Consider the following 25,000-nt stretch of genomic DNA (forward strand, 5'->3'; position numbering starts at 1 on the left):
AGTTACCATTCAATAAAAAAAATCATAAAAATAAAAAAATTTTTTAAAAAAAGCAGAACATGTCAATTTTCTTTGCTCTCTCAAGTCATTTTTGGATCACCTTATAAGCTGTCTTGCTTTCCTGGGAAATCCTTCTTATGTAAATAATAAGATTTTCATTTCCTCATGGGGACCATTAATCTTCACATATAAATAAAATTGTAAATGGGGGTCCCATCCTGATGCTGTGAAGTGACAATGACATCTGTCTACCCAGAACAACCTAGTCTAGAAATATGTGTAACACAGCAAACTAATGAAGAAGAAGAATATTTCACAAGGTAAATTCATACTTTACCTGGTGGATCCATTCATATATGAAGACTCGGTCTTTATAAAATTAAAGCTTATTATGCTACTTATAAGGCCTAAAGAACCATGTATTGGGACTATGAAGGCTGTCCTGAAAGTATCCAGCCACGTACTATGGAAAATAAAGCCATACGTGGTAATACTTTCCAGACAATCCTCATATAGATTACTTAAGTCACGGTGCTAACTGCCGAGTTTAGGGGCACTGAATGTGAAAACTGAAAGTGAAAAAATATATATTGTCTTTTCTCAAAGAAGCCCAATGGGAACACAAACAACACTAACAGAAGAAATACTGTCAAATGTAGTAAAGTCAGACAGCTGTACCCATTCCTGCTTGAGAATGGTGCTGAAGGTAGTCCTGGAGCTCACCATTCACAGATTCACAGACTTCTGGAAGTGAAGCAAGGGGGCCTGTAATGGGGCAGACAAGAGGATTCTTGATGCATTCAAGGAATGGGGAATATTCCAGAAGCTAATGTGGCAGGGAAGGAGAGTAACTGTATTCCCCTTTGAATAAAATAACTCTTCTGGCAGCACAGAGGGTAAGTTTAGAAACAGAGAATGGACAAACCTCTTTTACCTGTTCAAGTGGGAGAATAAGACCAAAAATAGCACAATGACAACCAAATATGAAATGAAGAAACCAAAGAGCACTGTGACATTGACAAGACTTGGTAAATTGAATTTTGAGATTGAGGGTATATGGTATAAAAATGCCTTCAACTTATAAAGACATATAAAACATGGTGTACCATGGGGCCAAAGGTGATTTTTCTGGTTAATTCCATTGCAAAGGCTAAGGACAATATAATAAAAGGTACCAAACCCTAAACTTTCAACATCTAAGTACCAGATCATCTAGGTGGCACATGTTAAAAAACTATAAGACTGACCTTCCAGCATTAGCCCATCACATTCCTTGAGACTAAAGAAGGGAACATAAATAATTATTTGATGAATTAAAGAAGGCTGAAATAATTCTTTTGCAGACAGTTGCGGGTATGCTATCTTCTTTCCATCCTCAGGACCAGTCTCAACATACTCACTTTACACTTTGAGGAAGGGAAAGGGAAAATGTTTCACCCACCACCCAATCCCTGGCCCTAAAACAGGTAAGGAGGACTTCAAGAGGACTATATGGAGGACTTTACACATAGCCCCTGGACTCTGAGGGATGCAGGAACAGGTACCTGATTCAGTGGGAGGAGAGAAAGTGTGGCTAGCTAGATGGTCTGACAACAGAAGGGAAGAGAGGGGCTGCTATGTTGGCTTGATGTGCACATTCAGGGTGTGGTAGGGTTAAAGGATGAGTGAGTTTCCCAGAAGCCCATTGTGGACCCTGCGTCATCTTAAAAGGGACTGATTTAAAGAAGGGATGGCTCAAAAACTGCAAGTGATAGATCCCTCAGTGATGCAGAGATTCTGAAATGCCCATAAAAGCCCCCCAGAAGAGAAAAAAATCAGCACTTTGGAATCAGCCACACTAAGAAAACAATGATAGCTTATAACCAGTGATTGATCATGCTGGTAAATGTTTAGGAACTAGCTCTCTGAAAAAAATAAATTCACGTACGTATATGTGTGTATACACATAGGTTTGAGGCCTGAACTTTTACCTTTTTCTTTCTCTTGCCCAAATTCCTTTTGAAGAGGCCTGGTGAGTCACACCTACAAACAAACGCTCATTAAATGGGTTTTTATCAATATGATATAATGTGGTTTACTTTCCAACTTGATTCTGCTATAGCATCATTGACAGATGAATGACCCCTTATCTTAACTTAAGCATTCTAGCAAACCCCCTATATTCACTCGAGCATTCCTTTGTACTGGCTCCAAGTCTTTAGACAAAGCGTAACTCTTTCAACCAATTACCAACTAAAGAATCCCTACACTCTACCTGTGACTTGCAAGTCCTTGCTTTGGGAAGTCCTGCCTTTTCAGCTCAAACCAATGTATATTACGTACTGATTATGGTTTTTTTCCTATAATTCCTATCTCTGTGAATATACTGCACGTAAAACCAAAATGTGATGTGGCCACCTTGAGGACATTTTCTCAAGACTGCTTGAGACCATATTCCCTGGGATTCAGTGGCAAATATTCAACTCAGAATAAACCTCTTTATTTTACATAGTTTGAGTTTTTCTGTTGATAGTTCATTATACATTTTACTGATACAAAGACATATAGAAACATTTTACAAATAACAGTAAATACACAACACTCTTTGTTGTAAATTTCAGTGGATGAATGAGTACAGTTTAAATGTCGTTGGACATTTCCATTTCCATTAACTAGTAAGACGGAAGTGAAACAAAAAAAGCGTAGGCTGGAACTTCACTTGTGTGTCTACCATGTCAGTGATTTCTTTGCAAAACTGGATAGCAGCTCTTTTACACTGGAACAATATTTCTTCAATTTTTTTTTCTGTGCTATTCACAATCTACTCCAATGTATCACAATACACACAGCACATTTTTAATTTCATTATTATTAACATCTTATGTATTACTTTTTAAAGTCTAGACAATCAACAATGTAATAAATCAAATACTGATTGGTACCATTTGTCAGGATGTCAATACTCTCATCCTGGGTAATTTCAAGCATTCAATTGAAATTTCAATTTCTGGTCACAGAATTCTTAAATTTTATCCATCGGCTTTCACAGATTCACAGCTCACCACACCACTGATTCACAGTGGTAGGAAAACTGCCTGTTGCACAGCAAAAGTGTCACTATCTTTAAGCGAAATCACCACAATGACTAATATTTGGCTTCTACATACCAAGGTGTTCCACAGTGAGTTCTTTAAACGAGGCCTGTAACATAGATACATCTCCATAAAGGACTGATGCTTGCCCCTCAGAAAGCTTTCGACCTTCCCAGTAGGCACAAGTTTCCCAAGAAAGTCTCTTGCCCAAACAATAATAACCAGTTGTGCCCCAAAAGCTTGCTATGGAAAGAATATTTTCTGGAGGGCAGATGTGGGCATCCGCTGTCTCATAATCATCTGATACATTATTTCTGTTTTTAAGTCCCTATTAAATATTGCTTTCTGAAAAACTGGATTTGTCAGCCTCTTTCTTTGGCCTCTCAGCTTCCCCAGCCTTTGGGTGCGGGTTTGCTCACCACAGAACAAGAACGAAGTAAGATCTCTTTTCCCCTTGCCCTTTACCCTTTACAGGGATTTAATTTAGAGAAGCAAAGCACAGGACAGGAAAAGTATAGAGAAATAAAAATGTTTCCTTTCATCTGCTCCCTATACGAAGTCCAGCTTGTTCAATAAGCGCAATAGAACAAATAAAAACAAAGAAAAGTTTTTGATAGGAGTATGAATCCAGTTTGGACTCACAGTGAATTTGAGAACACCAAGATAACAATATGAATATATTAAGAAAGCTCCTGAAATTTCAGGTTTGAAGATTCCTTGTAAATGATATGAGAGATAGACACGTGGCAGTTAAAAGCATTATAAACTCATGGAGGTTATAAGCATAGATAATATCCTTCAGGGAGAGACAGACAGACCATTCAACAAAGCACAGGGGCAACTTAATCCTACTAGGTAGCACACACTGTTCTAGGAAGTTTAAATGTTTTAACTCATAAGTACAAAGTAGATCTTTTATTCTCTTTCCCAATGACCAACTAGGGCTCAGGTGGGATAAGTAAGTCGCAAAACAGCCACACAGCAAAGAAATGCTGGGGCCACATTTGAACTCAGGTCAGCTGTTTCAAAAGCTGTTATTAACTACTCTGTGAAACCTCATTTTTCTTTCCCACTTTTTAATCAACCAGTTTAAAATTAACCTAAAAATTCTTATTTTAGACATTTCCGAAAAACTTATTGGAGAAGAATGGGAAACTAGGTTTTCATTTAACAGTTTACAAGGTAGGGATGACCTTCGAGAAAATAGGTTGGGATGAAAATCAGATGTGAGAACATTTGAAAAGGGAATACAAGTAAGGTAAAGATTGTTTTATGTCCTTCACTTTTTTTCAGATGAATCTGCCCCCCCCCAACTACTTTGTCTCTTTCTTTCATTAACTGAAGAAATAACAACGTTCATAATTTTAAAAGGAGAGCTTTATTTCTCATAAAGGATTATAGCTGTAGTGGCCGTTTCCAACAGGAATGGCTGGAAAGCCGATCCCCCAGTCAGAAGCCAGGAACCCGTGCTGTGAGGCAAGGTCCAGGGGAACAGAGGTTTATACGAAGCAGATTTCCCAGATATACAGAACTAGGAAATATGGTTATCTATGAAAGGAGAAACATGTGCCTGCACAACCTAGCCTTATGACCTTCTACAGGGTCCATGTTCAGAAATGGCTGTTGTCTTATGTCAAATGGGTGAAGCAAGGACACAAAAACTCTCTGAGCATTCTCTGTAGGGCGGTTAGAACCACTTCACGCTTGGTGGTCTCTTATCAGGAAAAGATACTGGTCTAGACCTCAAGATTGGTTTCTGGTTAGCCCTTGGGAGTCGGGGTGCCTGATGGTAGTTAGCAAGGGAGGGGATATAATGAAGTGTTCTGACCTCTCATCCTTTCCCAGCTGGGAACTCAGTTCTAAGGTTTACCTGGGGTCCCTGTGGCTGAGAGGGGATCTGTGTGTCAGTGGGGGTAGGGGCACCTTAGCATTTTCACTTTAGTTCACACTTTCTATCATCTCCTGTATTTTTCATGCTCATGTCTACCACTATGCCTTTGGTTCTTGGGCTATTTCCTACATCCTTCATCTCAACTCCTCCAAATTGCGCTGAGCCTTTGAAGTTTAATATAAATCTCACTTCTCCAAAGCTTTTCTTGACAACTCCAATTGCTGCTATTCTTTCCACCTCTAAACATAGACCGTAATATTTAGCAACACATTGGTTTCTTTTGACTCTTCAGAACTAGTCACCAGGTTGGTGCACCCCTCATTCCCAAACTTGCTGACCAGAGTTAAAAGGGAGCTGATGTTCTATCTTTTCTGTTCCTCTGCTGACTTTTGGAATTAAGCCTCCCTTATTTCTAAGAGCCCAGTTTTCTCTGTAGCCATCCCTTCTCCCAACCTGTACCTACTACTGCCCTCCCTGAGGATTCCATGTTACAAAGTTACCTGTATCTCAATTTTAACCTGCTCCACATCCAGCAAACTTGTTTAATTTAATCAATCAACACTAAGACGAAATGCATTCCTTACATTTACTTAGTGCTGTCCGCTGAAGGTTCCTTAATCCTCAGAAATTTCCAAAAGTTGGAAATTCAGGCCATTCCACCTTTTTGATAAAGGCCAGTCTTCAAAGCAGTAAGGAAAAAGGGGAGTCTGAGGTTACCAGCCCTTTGCATTTGAGAGAAGAGCCTCTTACTGCTTTGTTTCCCTGCTCATCTGCCAACAAGGATCTCCCTGCTTTTCCTCCAGGAGGTTAAGTTCCAGTCTGCTCTTCTCTCTGACTCCACCAATGGGAACAAGCAGTCACAATCTAGAGGATGTTCAGTGACTCCCGGGGATGAATCTAAAAGTCTTTAGAACCCTTAGGGTGGTCTCATGCTCCTTCCAATTTCTAATTCTTTCAGCATAATTTTCTTGAACACTTACTAGTAACTGAATATTGGAGATACAAAGGGAAACAAGAAATAATCTCCAAGGTTAAGTAAGGAGTTTGTGATGGGGGTAGGGTCAGATAATAGGTAGGTAGAAATACCTACCTAAAGTGGCATAAGTCTAAACTCAGGACAGGAAGCTATTGGAACACATAGAGCACACCTAACTCAGCCTCAAGGGCATTAGATAAAGCTTCTCAGGGGAAGTGATGGATTGATGAAATCAAAGGTCAATGAGGAGTTAGCCAGGGAAAAGTAGTTGGGGGAAAAGATATGTGTAAATGCCCAGGAAAGAAAGAAAATGGCACATCCTGGAAACTGCAAATGTGGCACATTCTGAATGGAGCAGAGTGTGAGTGAGAGCACGTGAAAATAAGCTGGAGAAGTAAGCAAGATTAGGTGTAACTGGCTCCAAGTACTATTTTCTCCTCCAAGAAACACTTTGTGTGGTTGTCTAAACTATTAACAGGAATTAGACTCACATTTGAGGTACATCAAAACATAAAAATTATTATGAGTATCAGTAAATACATGTAATTATATTAATGGTAGGTTTTTCCTATTGATATAGAATGGTTTTTCTCAGAGTTTAAAATTGGTAAGTACCAGTTTTAGAGTGAGTCATTTGAGAAATAGCACCTTAATATTACAACTCCTAGGAAAAGTATTACATGAGACAGCACAGGTAATAGTAAATAATAAAATAATATAGTAAATAGTGGAAATAGTGGAAATTTAGCCATTTCTCAAAACAAATGAACACCACAAAAAAGGGTATTGACAGTAAAATTACAACTTGAATATTTAATTCAGCCCTCACACATGCTGTTATTTATAGTAAACAGGAGACATGTGCGTTTGATTTGACAAAAGGGCGAGTAACTCTGTATTACTAGACGTTTTAGCTGGGGTCAAAATTGTAAATGAAAGCTATAACTTATTAGAGAACGATTCAGTACATAAGCACTCCTTGGCATGGATTGTCCTGAAGAATGCTCCTGCGTGGTTTGTGAGTTTAAGGGTAGCACCAAAGTGGTTTTCAAATGAGTTGGTTTCCTCATCTACAAAAGTGACAGGAGTAGGGTAGCACTATGTTCCCAAAGGCTCCTTCTACCATTAAGAGTTTAAGACCTGTGCTCACGTCTAATTTTTCGCAGGTGCAAATAGAAGCATTTATTCTATGAATGCTGTGTCCCGTCAGCATTATCTTATATTTAGACAAGCCATTTGCCACACTTCTTTTTGCAGCCCATCTTCTTTACTTTTTTTGTTTTCTTTTTGCCGTCTCTTTATCAAATCTTAGTGGAGTAACTACGTTGAGGTATAGTAGTAGCTATGCAAAGCCCTGGAAACGACGTGTCGCCTCTGCTTAAGAAATACGGAGTGTCGGAAACGCGATGACTAAATGTGAACTCCCGGGCACCCGTAGGTGGGAGGCTCCAGCTCCGTCCGCGGAAGTGACCGCCCAGTGGCGGCGTCCCGGCTCTTACCGCAGACTGGTGAGCCTCCCGCAGGGTGTTCAGTGAGCCGCTGGGAGTCCGCAGCATGGAGGCAGCGCGCCCTCCCCCGGCGGCGGGGAAGTTCGTGGTGGTCGGCGGCGGCATCGCGGGCGTCACCTGCGCGGAGCAGGTAGGGAGCGCGCGCCGGCGTCTGCGCTGCTTTCCCGACCCCGAGGCGGGGGCGCTGGACTGTTCCTTCCGGTATCTCGTCCCGCTGGCTCCGTTTTTCGCTGCGCCCTTTTTGCTGCTTTCCTTGCTGGCAGAGCTTAGAAACTGCGCGGTGGGCCCCAGCTGGTGTCGTTAGAACAGGGATCCTCAAACTTTTTAAACAGGGCGGGGCAGTTCACTGTCCCTCAGACCGTTGGAGGACCGGACTGCGGACCCCAGGACGAGTTGGCTGCTAAGCAGGACAGGCAGAGGCGGCAAAAACAATCGGCGGGCCACATAAATGTCCTAGGCGGGCTGCATGTGGCCCGCGGGCCATAGTTTGAGGACGCCTGCGTTAGAAGCTCGCAAGCTTCATCTCAGGCGCAGGAGGGAGGAGGGAGGAGGGAGTAGGGAGCAAATTCCTAAGGGAAAAACCAAAGCTGGCTGAACCAGTCTCTGAGCCTAGTATAAGGCCAAAGCAGACAAGAGGGCTTTGTATTTGGACAGAATTTTGAACCCCTGTAATTAATTCAACCCTCAGTGTTACTTGTTTGAGTTTAGTTTCCATATAGTTACAAATTGATGGTGCATAATAAACCCTTACATAAGTTTTCTGTACTTTGAACTCCCAAGATACAAGATATTTTTTATCTCTCGTGATGTCTTGTAAAACAACCAGGAAGGAATTAAATGCAGCTAGGGAGTGGTTTTCTAGTTATGACTAATAGACAGACCCAAGGACTAGATCATTTTGTTGATGAAAAGTAAACGTAAGAAATCACTGATATCTTAAGAAATAGTGCGAGAAATTAAAGTGTTTTTTTAACTTTTTATCTTTGAATATGCATTTATTCATCAAGTGGACACCTATGATCCAGGCACAGTGTTAAGGACTGAGTAGTCAAATATAAACAGCGTGGTACCACGTACCATGGACTCACAGTTGAATGGAAGAGACAGTCAGGCTTTTATTTTAGGGGTGCCTAAAAAGTTGGTAGCAGAAGTATCTTTTCTCAAAGGAAGTATCCCTTTACCTCATTAGCAAATAAGGGAACGTTTACTAGGTAGAAAAGAAAATAAAGCCATTCCAAAGGGAAGCTGACAGTAATCTCTAGTGGGAAAGCATGGCACCATTTGGAAGTAGCTTGGGAGAGGTGACTAGATATGAAAGTAGGGAAGGTTGGCACATAACAAGAATACAAGCAGTAATGTTTTGAGCAGCGGAGTAATTGTAATCAAATCAAAATTTTTCAAAGATGATTAGTTCTATTTGAGGCAGAGGCAGCTAATTTATATATGAGACTGGAAAACCAATTTGAAGGTGATTTCAGTAGTATAAAGAAATTTTGATGACCCAATCTAGATCAAAAATGGGGAAGATAAATTACAGAATATACAAAGGAAAGAGAAATGGACAGAATGATAATACTGTCAAATATTACATTAGAAAGTTCAGATAAGGTGAGGCTAAAAAGAAACTGGTAGGTTTTAAGGATGGACAGGTAACTTGAACTTGCTCAGTTTTAGAAGTATGGTAAGGATAGAAGCCAGATTAAAGAGGTTGGTGGAGTGAGGAACCAGACCTTGACATAAGAAAATGCTTTTAAGAAGTTCAGAGTGAGGAAGACAGAGATTGTAGCTAGAGGAAAATAATGAAACAATCACAAATTACATATCTAAATTTTGTTGAGGTTATTATTAAAATGGTTTTGTCTTCCCAGAATATATACAGATTAGAAGAGGCAGAGTAGGAGTGCCAAAGCCTAGGAAAAGTCAAATTAAGGTTCTAAGTGTTTAATGTTGAGAGTTGGCTTTGATGTCATTCATAGAGGCAAATTAAAATAGAAATTGGCTCGATTGTTAATTAGCAAGATAGTTTTCTTCTCTTCTTCTGAATAACTCTAAATTGATGTACCAAATAGCCAATACATCTTTGGATTTGTTTTTATATCACTTGTCTTGTTCAGAGGCACTTTGATGGTGTTTAATGTAAAGGCATTATTCATTTCATCAGTATCAGAGTTTAACATTACTCACCACTGTCCTATAAATATGAATAAGGCCCCAAATAATGGAGACCTTTAGATGACAAACGGGGGGGGGGTGTTTAATTTCCTAGGTTGATTACGTTATTAAAATTGCATTATTCCAACCCCCTACATACACTGTGTATTATGTATACAATACCTAAATTTATCATATTTTTTTCTCTCATTTTTTTAATAAGTTGGCTACTCACTTTCCATCAGAAGATATTCTCCTGGTAACACCTTTTCCTGTTATTAAAGCAGTTACCAATTTCAAGCAGGTAAGATATAACTTTCTTTAATATTAATTAGAAAAATTATGATATATTAAATAGCAGGTATGCTTATTATAGTGGTCCTTTCTAACTGTAAATATTGTATATATGTTTTACAACATAATGTTTTGAAACATGGATGCATTGTGGAATGGCTTAATCACCTTTTTACCACTGAATATAAGGTGAGCTTTAATTTTTCTCTGAGGAACTAGTGCCAGCCAGAACTATGAAATGTTCTTTGGAAAGTTTTCCACTCTTATGTTTGTCACCCTTCATGATGGGGCTGTTGTCAGGCCTCACCTTGTAAAAGAGTCCACACTTGTCATTGTTAAAGATACCTCATCTTGGGTGCCTCTGCTGAAAAGCGGGAACTTTTTGATGAACTCTTCCACAATTTCTGTTGGAACTTCATTGGATTCGCCACACAAGACTTTCTGGGAGATCTGCTGAGTTTAAATTGCTTGAGCCAACCACTCCATGCTTGGAAATCTGCCACCCCAAATTCCTGTGAGAATTTTTTAACAACTTCTTGGATCCTTGGCCTAGAGATTCAGGCATTAACTGACCTCATTGTTTGAACCTGCTTAGTATTACTTCATTGACTTCGTCAGTGGAAGTCTTCTTCCTTTTCCACGGCAGGACTCCACTTTCCTTACCATATCTCCCCTGGTACTCATGTTTGCATTTTTGGATACTGGTAACATCCAAAATGTTGCTAACTCCAAAATGTTCAGCCATCTGTCTTTGGCTACTGCTTTCCAGAAAATGTAGATGATCAACCTTTTCCTTCCTCTTTGAGTTCTTTTGGGCCTCCGAGTCTTCATTAACTGTAAAACTTTTCAATAATTGTAGGATGTACCTACAATACAGATCAGTCATTCACATTGAAAAATTCTGTAATATAAACATTGGACATAAGGCCCAATCCAACATGTGATAATAATAAAACATAAAAAAAGAACTAATACTAAAGAAAAATAATATAAGTAAGGTGCAAAGCCCACATCTTGGTGTAGAATGGACTCATTTGGTCAAGTTTTAGAAGGTGAGTTAACATTATGTGTCACAGTGTAAGAGGTAGAGATGCAACTTACAGAGATGGTCAGTATATAGAGGTGAGTCTTCCATTGAGTACATATGGTACATTTGACACCATATGTGAAAATTAGGTCTGTGAAAATTAGGTCAACTTATGGAGGTTGTCAATATAGGGAGGTGATCACTGTGAAGTTTCTACTGTATTTAATTATGAGATAAGAAAACATAAGTAGGTGAAAGATGTGTAGCTGGGTCTCATAATGATCTTTCTAGAAAACTTTATTTGGTATAACACAGAGCTGTAGGACCTCTGTCCAGTGTTTACTAGTTCTGTAATTTATGTACAACAGAAGGAAAAAACCTTGGGTCCTAGGGTTGATTCTGTTATTCAGTGGTTCTATAGCCTTGGTAAGTTTCTTCGTCTAAGCTATTTCACCTGTAATAATTAGTTTACTGCCCTCAGGACTGTGAGCTTAAGATGTATTAATACAGTTGAACCTCTGTAAGTTGACCACCTAAGAGACTACAACAAACTGGTCAACATGTGGAGGTGGTCAACATAAGGACTAGGCCTCTGTACTGATAAGTACATGTGGTACATGTCCAGTCTATGAAAATTAGGTCAACTTAAGGAGATGGTCAATGTAGCAAGGTGGTTGACTGTGGAAGTTTATTGCATATGGGAAAATGCACTGAAATAACAAATGAATGTCACTTATACTAAGTGTCAGCAGTAGGAAATGGCACCCTTTTTATTTATTGAACACTTATATCATATATCAACCAATGTACTAGATGCACAGTATCCACAGATTAAAGTAACTCCCAAAAGTCACTATGGGTTATCTTGAGGGATTAGTGGGGCGTAAGATTTGAAGAGTGGCAAAGAGGGATTTTAACATTTACTCTATACTGTGTGTTGTTTGTTTAGTGTTTAAAAGAGCATGAATTCATGATTTGTGTAATTTTTAAATGGTAAAAAATAGTAATAATAATTGATATTATTTATTGAGTGCGTACTATGCACCAAGCACTCTTCTAAATATTTCAAATATATTATTCAATCCTTAACCCAGGAATCAAGTTCTTAGGTAATTTAGAAGAATGTAAAGGGGTCATGAGACCAAAAGACTTGAAAAACTTTTAGGGCTGTGTGGTAGGATTTCCATGGAGTGTTTAAGGAGTAGCTGTGGTCAGTTATTAATTTCCAAGTGTATATAGTCCTTCTGCAGCAAACTGGGTAGATTTAACAAACTAAGTAGTTAAATCTGGGGTTGGGAGTTTTCAGGTTAATTAATGGTTTAGAATAAGAGAACAAGGAGGAAAAAGGTTTTGGTCAAAATATGAAATGACTCACAATGAAATCTTAAGTGGGCAGGAAGGAAAGTGAGTCCAAGAGGATGCTATTAGTTTTAGGGAAGAGGAAAGAAGACTTTAAAGACTGGGTCATAATAAGGTTAGCTAGTCTGTGGAGAGAGAAAGCTAGAAGGATAAGGGATAAATAAGCTATTTGGTTAAACCATAGAGAAGTAAGTGGTGTGGCATTCATTTTACAGGCCATGAAACAGCCTCAGTGACTCATCTGACTTACCAGGAGTGGCAGAACTAATATTTGCATTCAAGTCTTAAAATGCTGAGCCTCACCCAAGTTCAGCAACACGTCATAGAGTTGGCTCACATGAAATATTAGTGCATGGATGCAAAGAAAGTGTTGAAGATTCTTGAAAGACTATTTTTTTTAAATAAATAACATTTTCACCTTTTTGATCTAATACAGATTTCTAAAATATTGGAAGAATTTGATGTTGAAGAACAATCCAGTACCATGTTAGAAAATCGTTTTCCCAACATCAAGGTGATAGAATCTGGAGTAAAGCAACTAAAGAGTGAAGAACATGTAAGATAGTATTTTTTTTTTCTTAATGACATTTTCCATTGTTAAATCTTGAGATTTTGCCTACCTTCTTTTGTTCCCACCTCTACTACCACCACTATTTATATAGTTTTCACATTTCAGATTATATTAGTAACTGTAAGTGTCTGCTATCCTGGGTACTGTACTGATGTTGGGATATAGTAGGAATAATGCAAGGTGCCTCCCCTAGGAGCTGTCAGTGTCATAGGGAATTTGGACATAAATACTAAAATTGTATAGACACATGAGACACACAGTCACCAAAATATTATCAAATATCCGATATTAGTGATGTTGGTAGACTTCACAAAGGAAGTAATATATTTAAGTTGGGGTTTACATGATAAGTGAATTAACAGTTTTCCAGGTGGAAACGCTATTCCAGGAAAAAGAGACCAAATGTGCATAGAAAGGAAAAGGGCATGAGGGATGGATAGTGAGGATGTCAAAGGGATTGGGAGGTGACTATGCAAAGAATAGTGACGAACAACGCTATAAAAATAAGCAAATAAGATTATAAAGGGTGTTTTGTGTCCTGCTGTGAAGTTGAATTTATTTTATATTCAGGATAAATTGTAAAGTGACTTTAAGTGGGGGGCAATGATGATAAAATAGGGGGGCTGTGTTAGAAAGACATATCTGACAGCAGTGTCAAAGATGAACTGAGGTAGAACAAGTGGTTAATAGCCAATGACCAAGTTAGGAGATGCTTACAATAATCTCAAATGATATATAAGACCTAAACTAAGACAGGGACAATGTAGTTAGAAAGGATATCCCAGATCTGTGTGAGAGTTCTACTACAGACTCAGCAGGACTCAGTAAGCTCTTGTACATGAAAATGAATAAGGCAGTCCCAGGAAAGGATGCTGTCAGGTGATTTACAACATTCTTAAATGAGTGTTAGGCAAGTGGGTTTGGATTTGACTTTGTACAGATCTAATTGATGAGTCCGTAGGGAGAAAACAAATAACTATGGTCACCTGTGAAGTGGTCCCCTTGGCCATCTGGTGACCATAGTGATATTCAGCAATGAGATATGTAGTACTTTTTCTAGGATTAGTTTGTGAACTTAATTGTTCAGTCTTACATAATATATACCATATTTGAAAGGCAAATAATTTTAGAGAAAAAAGTAAGAAAAGATATGTTGTGCCCAGATGTCATAATTCCCAAAGACCACCCTGGAGCCGGTACCGATGCAACAAACAAAACAGCCGTTTATTTGAGTTCGAGCTGGGATCCTCAGATCAGCCCAATGCAGTGGGAGAGTGCTGAGGGCCCCTAGTCTCTGGATGCAAGGGTTTTTATTGGTTACAGCAGGGGTGGTTAAAACGGACAACCCTTCTGATTGGTTGGGTAATTAAATGACCTAGTTTTTGATTGGCTTTTTATCAGGGGTGGTTATTTGTGGTGGTGTTTTTTTTTTTTTTTTTTTGGTAACAGAAAAACCAGCCTGTCTTCTCAAGACACTGGTAGTGGTAATACATATTCTAAATAACATCCCTGTTGATTAATTTTGCAAATTGAGGTGGGCCTTCTGAAGTATTCTAAATGAATGATGAGGGAATTGATATATTAGGCATTTAAATGAATCAGAGTGCTTCCATTACCATTTGAAAAGCATCCCACATGTGTGCATGTATGTATTCTCTTACTCATTGTCCTTTACATTTTTTAGTGAATTAGACATAGTGTGTTTTATTTTCATGTCTACTGGCAAAAATTTAGCAGTAGCTAATAAAAAGGGTTTTTATGTTTGTGCTATTTGGTTTTACAGTAGCTAAATGCAAATTATTTCATAAATTTTTTCAGTGCCTATAACTGACCAAACTTAAAAAGTTTATGTAAAATTTCTCTATGGATTATGTTCTCTGTGGATTTATGTATTATGCAGCTGAAGAGTTAAGTTGGGTGATAAATGTATCAGTAGGTCTTAAGTGCTATGACAAGATTTGCCAACTTTGGGAAATTAAACAGATGGCACAAATTTCAACAAAGTCAAACATATGTAGATTTTCATCTAATATTGAGAATAAAACCAAATGGAAAAACATACCATGCTCATGGCTGGGAAGAATCAACATTGTTAAAATGTCCATTCTACCCAAATAAATACACAATTTTAATGCAATCCCTATTAAAGCACCACTGTCATACATTAAAGACATCGAAAAAATAATACTTCGTTTTATATGGAATCAGAAAAAACCTCAAATAGCCAAGACATTACTCAGAAATAAAAACAAATCAGGAGGAATCACATTACCAGACCTCAGACTGTACTATAAATCGAGAGTCATCAAAACAGCATGCTACTGGCACAAAAACAGAGAGGTAGAATAGAGAATCAAGAGATGAACCCAACTACTTACTGTTATCTCATCTTTGACAAGCCAGTTAAAAACATTCAGGGGGGAAAAGACTCCCTATTTAACAAATGGTGCTGGGCAAACTGGCTGTTGACCTGTAGAAGACTGAAATTGGACCCACACCTTTCACCATTAACTAAGATAGACTCTCACTGGATTTAAACTTAAGACATGCAACTATAAAAATACTAGAAGAAAGTGCAGGGAAAACACTTGATGAAATTGGCCTGGAAGAATATTTTATAAGGAGGACCCCCCCCCCAGAAAATTGAAGCAACACCAAAAATACATTACTGGGACCTGATAAAACTAAAAAGGTTCTGCACAGCCAAGAACACGGTAAGTAAAGCAAGCAGACAGCCCTCAGAATGGGAGAAGATATTTGTAAGTTATGTTTCTGACAAAGGTTTAATAACCAGAATCCACAGAGAACTCAAACTTATTTGCAAGAAAAGAACAAGTGATCCCATCTCAGTGTGGGCAAGGGACTTAAAGAGAAACTTCTCTGAAGAAGACCAAGTGCATGGCCTACAGACACATGAAAAAATGCTCATCATTCCTAATCATCAGAGAAATGCAAATCGGAACCACTTTGAGATATCATCTAACTCCAGTAAGATTAGCCCACATCACAAAATCCCAAAACCATAGATGTTGGCATGGATGTGGACAAAAGGGAACACTTCTGCACTGCTGGTGGAAAAAGAAACTGATACATTTCCTTTTGGAAAGATGTTTGGAGATCACTTAGGGATCTAAAAATAGACCTGCCATTCCAGCCTTCAATTCATCTACTATGTATATATCCAGAAGACAAAAAATCACTTTATAACAAAGATATTTGCACCGAAATGTTTTTTGCAGCCAAATTCATAATTGCTAAGTCATGGAAGAAGCCCAAGTGCCCATCGACCCATGAATGGTTTAATAAATTGTGATATATGTACACCGTGGAATATTATGCAGCCTTAAAAAGATGGAGACTTTACCTCTTTCATGTTTACATGGATGGAGCTGGAACATATTCTTCTTAGAAAATTATCTCAAGAATGGAAGAAAAATATCCAATGTACTCAGCCCCACTATGAAACTAATTTATAATCACCCACACTTTCATATGAAAGCTATAACCCAACTATAGCCCAAAAAGAAGGGGAAAGAGGAGAGGGAGGGGAGGAGGAGGATGAGTAGAGGGAGGGTAATTGGTGAGACCACACCTACGGTGCATTTTACAAGGGTACATGTTAAATCTACTAAGTGTAGAATATAATGTCTTAACACAGTAACTAAGAAAATGTGATGAAGGCTATGTTAGCCAGTTTGATGAAAGTATTTTAAATTGTATATAAAACCAGCACATTGTACCCCCAATTGCAACTATGGATCACATAGTTTATCACTATGTGATTTATTATGATTTAATAAAAATAAAATAAAATTTTAAAGAAGAATAAAACCAATGGCTCCCTAATGTTTTTTAGACTTACTGATGTTAAAAATTAACATAAGTCACTTTAAAGCTTACACAGAATAGGATTAAAGGTTCACATGTTTTTCACCTATATTACAGTAACCCTTAAAAACATTTAGTGTGTTAGTCAAGTGATTTTTATTCGTACTTAAAAATATAAATACTTCTGTTAGCATTTCTAATCTTTCAGATTAAGAAAACATTGTAAACTTTTCTACCACACACAACTCCCCACACTTGTAACGGATATTAACGTACGATCTATTAGAATCACTGGGTCTTATAGTAACTTCCATTGAGATTAGAAATCTTCATCAAGACTTGTCTCAAATATGACATGATATGAATACTCAGTCTTAAAATTTAGTTTTTAACCTGAGGTCAACATACCTTTTCAAGCATCATGAGATTGGCTGAAGTTTAATGCAAACCTTTGTGTGAATGTACCTTTTGTTCCAGGGAAGAAAGTTTCATCAAATTCTCAAAATGATTCATGACCCTAAAAGGATTAAGAATCACTGGATTAGAGAATGTATTCTTAAGATTAGCTTTGAAATTGCTGTAATGAAGAATTGAACACCACGAAGAGGCAACCTTAACATTATTATTTTTTGCTTATATCTTAGTGACTTTTTAATTTAAAGAGAAATTGTAACCATGTATAAATTTGTTTCCCCTCTTCCTTTCATTGCTATGTGTGTTTGCAGTGCATTTTAACAGAAGATGGCAATCACCATTTATATAAGAAACTCTGTCTCTGTGCTGGAGCTAAACCAAAATTGATATGTGAAGGAAATCCTTATGTATTAGGAATTCGTGATACAGACAGTGCCCAGGTAACACTTTAAGCTTGGGTCGTGGGAAGGGAACTTCCTTAAAGATTCCTTAGACTTTTCTACATCTGAATTAAAGTGTTCCATTTACAATGTGAAGTTCTAAACTATAATAGCAGAAGGGAAGTTTTTGTTTCATGATCCATCAACCAAAGAGTGGTTGTAATGTGTTATTACAGCAAATTTCAGTTTGGTCTCACTTGATATTTTTCCTTGTTTTTTACTTAATGCTGATGTCCTGTATGAGATACCCCAATTAAGACATCTGTGCTGAATGTTACAACTTATATTACACACACATTCATTACTCTTATTTGGAAATATGTGATTTGAAACTAAGCAATATTTTTCCAAAAAGAGAAAACATATCCAAAATTTGCTCATCTTATTCTCCAGCAAAGAAACTAACATTCAGAATATCTTTGTGGTATGAAATCATGATAGAATCATAGAACTGAAAAAGTCACTTGGCTTATTCTCTGCCCTGAAACAATAATAAAGTATCCAAATAGGGTGAAACTTCTATATGTGGAGCATTATATTACTTCTTTCTGTAATTCAATTCAGTTTTTATAAACCCTGTTGCCAAGAAGCTCTTCCTGGTTACACAATACTTTGTATTTCCTTAAGCATATTTTTGTTCTGTCCTCTGAGGCAATGATTTCACATTATATAATTTGTTATATTTTTAGAAAGTTAATGTCTTCTTTCAGCCTGTTCTTCTCTTAATTAGGAATTTAGAGAAAACTAAAGGAACTTGATTATCTTCTTGTAATCAGAGGTTGGGCTCATAACAGTTTAAACTAGGCCTTCTACATATGTGAATTCAGTGAATCATGATAATCTTGTATGACAGTTACTGTTCCTACTTACAAATGGGAAACTAAGATGGAGAGATTCAGTATTTACCTATACTGAATTGCTGTTAAGTTTATCAGATAAACAATTTAAACTTGTGCCTTTGATCTCTGTGAAGACTGCTCTTTCCAAATCTTCCTGTCTTTCTGGGATTTTTCTTTTCTTTTTTTTTTTTTTTTGGTGAGTTAAGGTCTCATTCTGTCATTGGAGCTAGAGTGCAGTGGCATCATCATAGTTTACTGCAACCTCAAACTCCTGGGCTCAAGCAATCCTGCCTCAGGCTCTTGAGTAACTGAGACTACAGACACATGCCACCACACCCTGCTAATTTTTCTGTTTTGGGGGGAGATGGGCTGGTCTCTTGCTGGTCTCAAACTCCTGACCTCAAGCAATCCTCCTACCTTGGCCTTCCAAAGTGCTAGAATTACAGGTGTGAGCCATCACACCTGGCCTTTACAGATCCCCCTTAAATTGCAGTACCCTCACAGACAAACTAAGACTAACTTCAGGGAGGGTTTCTTTTATTTTAAAGAAGTCAATTTCAGTGAATATTTTAAGTCAAATTGCCAGGCAATTTAAGAGAAATAATAATTTAGTAAAAGGAAGAATTTTTTGTTTAGATGGCATTTTGAAGCAATGAGACCGTTTTGTACTGTGGAAAGTGCCATAGGAATTACCCCTGGCTTGTCTGAGCTCATCATGATCTTTTGTCTGGAGGGTGGAGGCATTAATTAGCTGTCTAATAATGCTTGAAACATTTTTTCAGCATATATTGAACATTATTATGTGCCTGCTGCCCACCTCACCCCCAGATTTATTTGTATGATCTTACATAATCCTTACAAAAATTCTCCATATGTGAATCCTTAGGAGTTACAGAGGCACAGAGAGGTTGTCACCTTGCCGAGGACATCCATTTAGTAACTGCCAGAGCTGGCGACTAGAGTCTGTGCTGTGCCTGTCCTTCCTGAGGATTCTAAGTATTTAGTGACTCCAGGGGAAAATGTCGACTGAGAATCTAGGAGAAGAGAATAACTGTCTTGGTCAAATAGTTGAGAATGTGTTAAACTAAAGACAATGTCTCTTGCTGAAATTTTGAAGTACTCTAAATGTAATGACATAAAAGACAAAGAAGATCAGGAGAAGCATTGCTATAAAGGTAGCCTAGGATGAAACATAAAGGAGAGTATTGGTCATATTAATTTGGAGGGTACATCCCATATCTTGGCAGAGTGGGAAAGTGAGATTTATTTTGTTCCTTTGTAAGTTTGATAAAATAATTACATTTGTAGAATATTATCAGTGAAACCTCTTACTTCAGGTATTGCCTGTTATTACAAAACATGATATCTTTTAATTTAGGAATTTCTTTTTAATACAGGAATTCCAGAAACAGCTGACTAAGGCTAAGAGAATAATGATCATAGGGAATGGTGGTATTGCACTTGAATTAGTGTAAGTATGTTTTAAAACATTCTTTAACAGTTGCTCTGTGAGTCATGTGATTATTGGCAGACCAGAAATTATCTTTTATCCTGAAAATCAAAGATAAATATAATTGTTACATGTTTCCAAGGAAAAAATCCATTTTATTTTTAGGTTTTATAGAATTCCTAATTGCAGAAATTCTTTTATAAAACATAAGTGTTTCAGAATTGCTTTAGGTCCCAACAGGTCATATATTAGTGACTGGCCAGATTTGCCCCCCAGATGTGTTTTGTAAGGATGTACTATATTTCAGAGTAATTTAAACATGTCCACCTTAGAGATTTCTAGTCACAGCCCCACCATTTTATACTATTCATCCTCTCTGGGCAGTTACCTCTCTGGGCAGTGAAACCCCAAACTGGCGACTCCTATTTTAGGACATGTAGTACTCTCAGGTCTTGATTTTAGGAAGTTGGGAAATGTGAACACATTAATTAATATGAACTATTTTCATCTTAAGATGATTATTTCAAGCCTGCAGAAAATTGTTTTACTTTATGATTTTATCCTCCAGTGCATGGCTGACATGGAATAGTCTGGATCTTTTTTCAGCCCAGAAAGTTGAGTCAGACCACAAAGAGGACAAATTTAAATCCAAATAAGGAATCTGCCAAAGTCCTATCTTTGCTCACTTGGCATCCATTCCAACTCTCCGAGTAGGCTTTTGCCTCTTTCTTTTAGAGGATGATCAATCTTCGTGGAAGCCTGTAGGAGTTCTTAAATTGCCAGAGCACTAGGACTGGCAGTTATTGTAATTATCAAATTTTTTGGCATTATATGGGGAAACACATAGAAAATTAGAGTTAAAACCAAAGTATGGGCCAAAAGGTGGGAGTTAGACTTATTGTAAAAGGGCTTTAAATCCTTGCATATATATGACAGATTCTCTCCCATTAGCTGTCACCAAAAGTAATTATTATTTGCATTCTAAAATTTTGCTGTGTTTAAAAATGTCTCACATTTCATCTTTACTCCTCATTTTCTGTAGGTTGGATATTGAAGACTGTATAATTGAATAAAACTCATTATTTTGTTTTTAGTAAACTCTGATTGTTTCAGAAAAGTCCCATATAATGTATTCTTTGAATTTAGGTCCACTGAAGTATAGCATCTTTGTCTCTATGATGAAGGGTAATAAACACCTTTAATAAACACCCATGTTCCACTGAGATGAATTCCAGCTTTTCTCAGTATACATTTATTTTAGTTACTACTGTGTTTTCTTCTTTCTAAGTATAGGTTATTCCTTTCCTTTTCAGATACAGTTTTTCATAATTTCACAAAATACCTACTATTATCTGGTTTTTTTAGAGTGGTTTTTATAAATAAAAGCAGTATTTCCCATTTAAGCTTGTGCATCTTGGTGAGCATATAGTTTAAGTAGGAGGATTAGAGGGTATGCTAAGAGGTAGAACACGTGTAGGAGTTACTTGTAATTAAAATAACTTGGCTTACTAGCCAATTAAAGTTATATTACTTTAAAACATGAAAAATGGTAATATAGAGAAATTTCCAGTATATAAAGAGAAAGCATTTCATGGTAACTGTATGCCTGTTTATAAATCAAAATGTAAACTGTATTGCCAAATGTGTGTATGTTATGATTTCTGCTGGTCAGCAATACTACACGGCCAGAGCATCATAAAATAGAAAGTTATCCCAATAATCTGAAATTTAGTGACTATAAATGTTTGCTGGCATAGGAGAACAGGAAAAATAAAAGCTTATTAAATGAGGTCTGAGGCTCCTTGACATATGTAAAAAAGTATGAATATGAGATTACCCGAAGGCAAATGTACCAGACTTCCTTTTTTCTATCATCTGTTTGTTAATTAGTCTTGAAAAGTCCTATAATCTGAGTTACATTAGGTCAGTATGTGAAATAAAGATGGCAGTTCTTACTACCATTGCAAGTTCAGGTAAAAGCCTTTTATATTATTGGTAGGATGGCCATGTATCCTGATAGTCTGGGATTGTCCTCATTTATACCAGTTGTACCAAAAGTGTTAATAGCAAATAATGTCCCAGGTTGTATGATAAATTATGTGATTTCCTCAAGGGCTTTGTGAAATGAATGTTAAGACAACCACATTCCATTCTCAGTGTCCAAACCTAGAAATAAAACATGCATGCCCAGGAACTCCAGCTAGATGGTAAACCGTAATAGAAGGTGGCTTATATATACTGTGTCCATTCCATTCTTCCTCCAATATTCTTGATCATTCTGCGAACTAGATCTTTCTTTAGCTACAGGATTTGGAAATTTCTGTGGCAAAGGGAATTAGATCCAAGGTAATTGTTCTTTTATAACAATATTAAGATTTTAGCTTATACAGGCCATTCCCTAGTTGCCTTCATCTGATTACATACAACTTGTACTCATAAGCAAGGGCTATTACAGTAATTTTTTGAGTTACAAACATCCGACTGATGTATGACCCACACTTAAGAGCAAAATTACCAAACTTTCTTTTTTCTGTCATCTGTTTGTTGATTTACAAGTAATAGGCAGATATACCCATTCTAACTTACATACAAATTCAATTTAAGAATAAACCTACAGAAGTTATCTCATTCATAACCCTGGGTCTGCCTGTAACTCTAATTCTCTTTTTTTTCTAACCTTTTCCATAAAGTGGTACTTTAAGTACCTAAAAAAATTGTTCCCCAAAGAAGTGAAAAGTTCTTAATATTGTAGCTATATCCACCATCATCCATTATTGATCATGCTATAACCAGATAAACAAAGCACTGCTTACCGTAGGAACCCGGGGGACATTCATTAACTGTGTTGGAGAAATTGAACATTTTCAAATGATATTATAATGAAATTTTATGTGAAATTCATTGCATATGTTTGTCACTTACAGGCCCCCTCAGTAAACTGGTTAAATTTCTTTTACGATTCCATGCTAACTGTTAATATCCTTAAAGAATGTTACATTCTTCTTTATAATAGTCTTCCCCAATTTGCCTTAAAATATGTTTATACTTGTGCTTTAGGAGATAATTTTATCTGCACTACAAAGATTTCTACTTAAACTTTTGAAATTACACTATGTAACTTTAATATTCTTTTTAGATTTAAAATTGAAGGGTGTGAAGTGATTTGGGCCATTAAAGATAAAGCTATAGGGAACACTTTCTTCGATGCAGGAGCAGCTGAATTCTTGACTTCAAAGCTCATTGATGAAAAGCCAGAGGGCAGAGTTGCACAAAAGAGAACCAGATATACAACTGAAGGTAAGCATAACCTCTAGCTCATCAATTCTCAGATGAAATTATTTTTTTAACTGTACAGAAAAGGACTACAAGAAAATTTAGTAAAAATATTTGGGAGATAATAATATGGATAGTAATTATTTCTACATCTTTACATGGAATTTTTAGATTTTTTACAACATATATAAATATATAGTACATAAACACATATATATATATGGAAAATTTCAAGTAAACTAAATACACTAGCCCATCTGGAGCTTTTGCAACCAGATGCTATCGTTTGACAACACCTAAGGTAATTTTGTAAGAAATGCAGTGAGCTTAAAAACTAATGAGAAACTTCACATTTTTTAGTTAAAAAGATTTAAGATTTTTCTTGTAAGTTTTGAAGGTATTAAAAATTGATGAAATTTTGAAAATTTGATGTCTAATTTTCTTACCCCTCTCCAATCAACCTAGTGTAACATCCAAAAGATAAGTTGACTGTTTTTACACTCAACATTCAATTGAAAGATTATCTACTTTGTGACTATATCAGAAAGTGTTAAAATAATGAATAAAGTGATTATTCAGACTATTAGTATAGTCATGCTATATATATACACACACACATATATATATCTGATATATGCATACAGATATACACACACACACATATTATATTGCCTAAAAGCTTCTGAACATAGGCAGTTTATATACATTTATCATATTTATTCATCCCTTTAGGAAGGAAAAAGGAAGCAAAAACCAAAGCAGAAGCCAAAAATGTAGGCAGTGCCTTGGGACCAGATTGGCATGAAGGCTTGAATCTTAAAGGAACAAAAAAGGTATGTTTACATATATAGCCTAAGTATGTCTAGATAGAATTTTAAATTTTGAACCATTTGTTAAAGGCTAGTTACAAATACATAGGAAAGTAATTGCTAGGTCACTTTACTTAAAATACATAGAGCTAGGAAAGGACTTCAAAGCCACATGGCCCAGTTGCCCAGTAAAGATGGGTGAATATCACATCCATCTAAGACTGGCTCTCAGCCTTCTTTTTTAACTCACCAGGTGTGATATTGTGAAATACATGCTGCTGGCATGCCTCAGAGACCTTGTAGCTTCAGTTCCAGATCACCACAATAAAACAAATGTCACAATAAAGTGAGTCACACTCAATTCTTTACTTCCCAGTGCATATAAAAGTTATGTTTACATGATTCTGCAGTGTGTTAAGTGTATAGTAGCATTATGGCTAAAAAACATACATATACCTTAATTTTAAAAAATGTAAACAGTCACATTAGCTTTCAGTAACTTTTTGCTGGTGAAGGGTCTTGGCTGGGCATTGATGCTACTGCCTGATCAGGGTGGTGGTTGTTGAAGGTTGTGCTGGCTATCACCATTTCTTAAAATAAGTCAGCAGTGGAAGTGTGTGGCATCAGTTGACTCTTCCTTTCACAAAAGATTTCTCTGCAACATGTGATACTGTTTGATAGCATTTTATCACAGTAGAACTTCTTTGAAAATTGGAGCCAGTCCTCTTATACCCTGCTGCTACATCAACTAAGTTTATGTAATCTTCTAAATCCTTCATTTCATGTCAGCAGTGCTCATAGCATCTTCATCAGGAATGGATGCCATCTCAAAAAACCACTTTCTTTGTTCATCCATACGAAACATTGCCTCATCAACTTCAAGTTTTATTATGAGACTGCAGCAATTCAGTCACATCTTTAGGCTTCACTTCTCATTCTCAATCTCTTGCTGTTTCAGCTACATCTACATTTACTTTCTCCACTAAGGGTTTGAACCTCTCAGTATGGATACTGCATGAGGGTTGGAGTCACTTCTTCCAAACTTCTGTTAATGTGGCTATTTTGACCTTCTCCCATGAATCTTTTTTTTTTTTTTTTT

General features: G+C 37.0%; 1 protein-coding gene across 2 annotated transcripts in view; it reads left to right on the forward strand.

Annotated features, from left to right (window-relative positions):
• Positions 1 to 7,399: 7,399 nt before the first annotated feature.
• Positions 7,400 to 25,000, forward strand: part of PYROXD1 (pyridine nucleotide-disulphide oxidoreductase domain 1) — a 26,499-nt gene continuing 8,898 nt past the window's right edge. The window contains exons 1-7 of one of the 2 annotated variants that reach the window (XM_003792447.3): positions 7,400 to 7,576; positions 9,821 to 9,901; positions 12,714 to 12,833; positions 17,402 to 17,530; positions 19,767 to 19,840; positions 22,956 to 23,116; positions 23,825 to 23,925. In XM_003792447.3, coding sequence (XP_003792495.1) covers positions 7,493 to 7,576; positions 9,821 to 9,901; positions 12,714 to 12,833; positions 17,402 to 17,530; positions 19,767 to 19,840; positions 22,956 to 23,116; positions 23,825 to 23,925 — 750 coding nt within the window. In that variant the 5' untranslated portion in view covers positions 7,400 to 7,492. Of the gene's footprint in view, positions 7,577 to 8,019; positions 8,915 to 9,820; positions 9,902 to 12,713; positions 12,834 to 17,401; positions 17,531 to 19,766; positions 19,841 to 22,955; positions 23,117 to 23,824; positions 23,926 to 25,000 lie in introns of those variants that run through there. The other variant, XM_023514717.1, reaches the window with a different exon arrangement.

This window comes from Otolemur garnettii, unplaced genomic scaffold, assembly GCF_000181295.1.
Source record: "Otolemur garnettii isolate 467f Iridium unplaced genomic scaffold, OtoGar3 scaffold00057, whole genome shotgun sequence".
Taxonomy (NCBI): domain Eukaryota; kingdom Metazoa; phylum Chordata; class Mammalia; order Primates; family Galagidae; genus Otolemur; species Otolemur garnettii.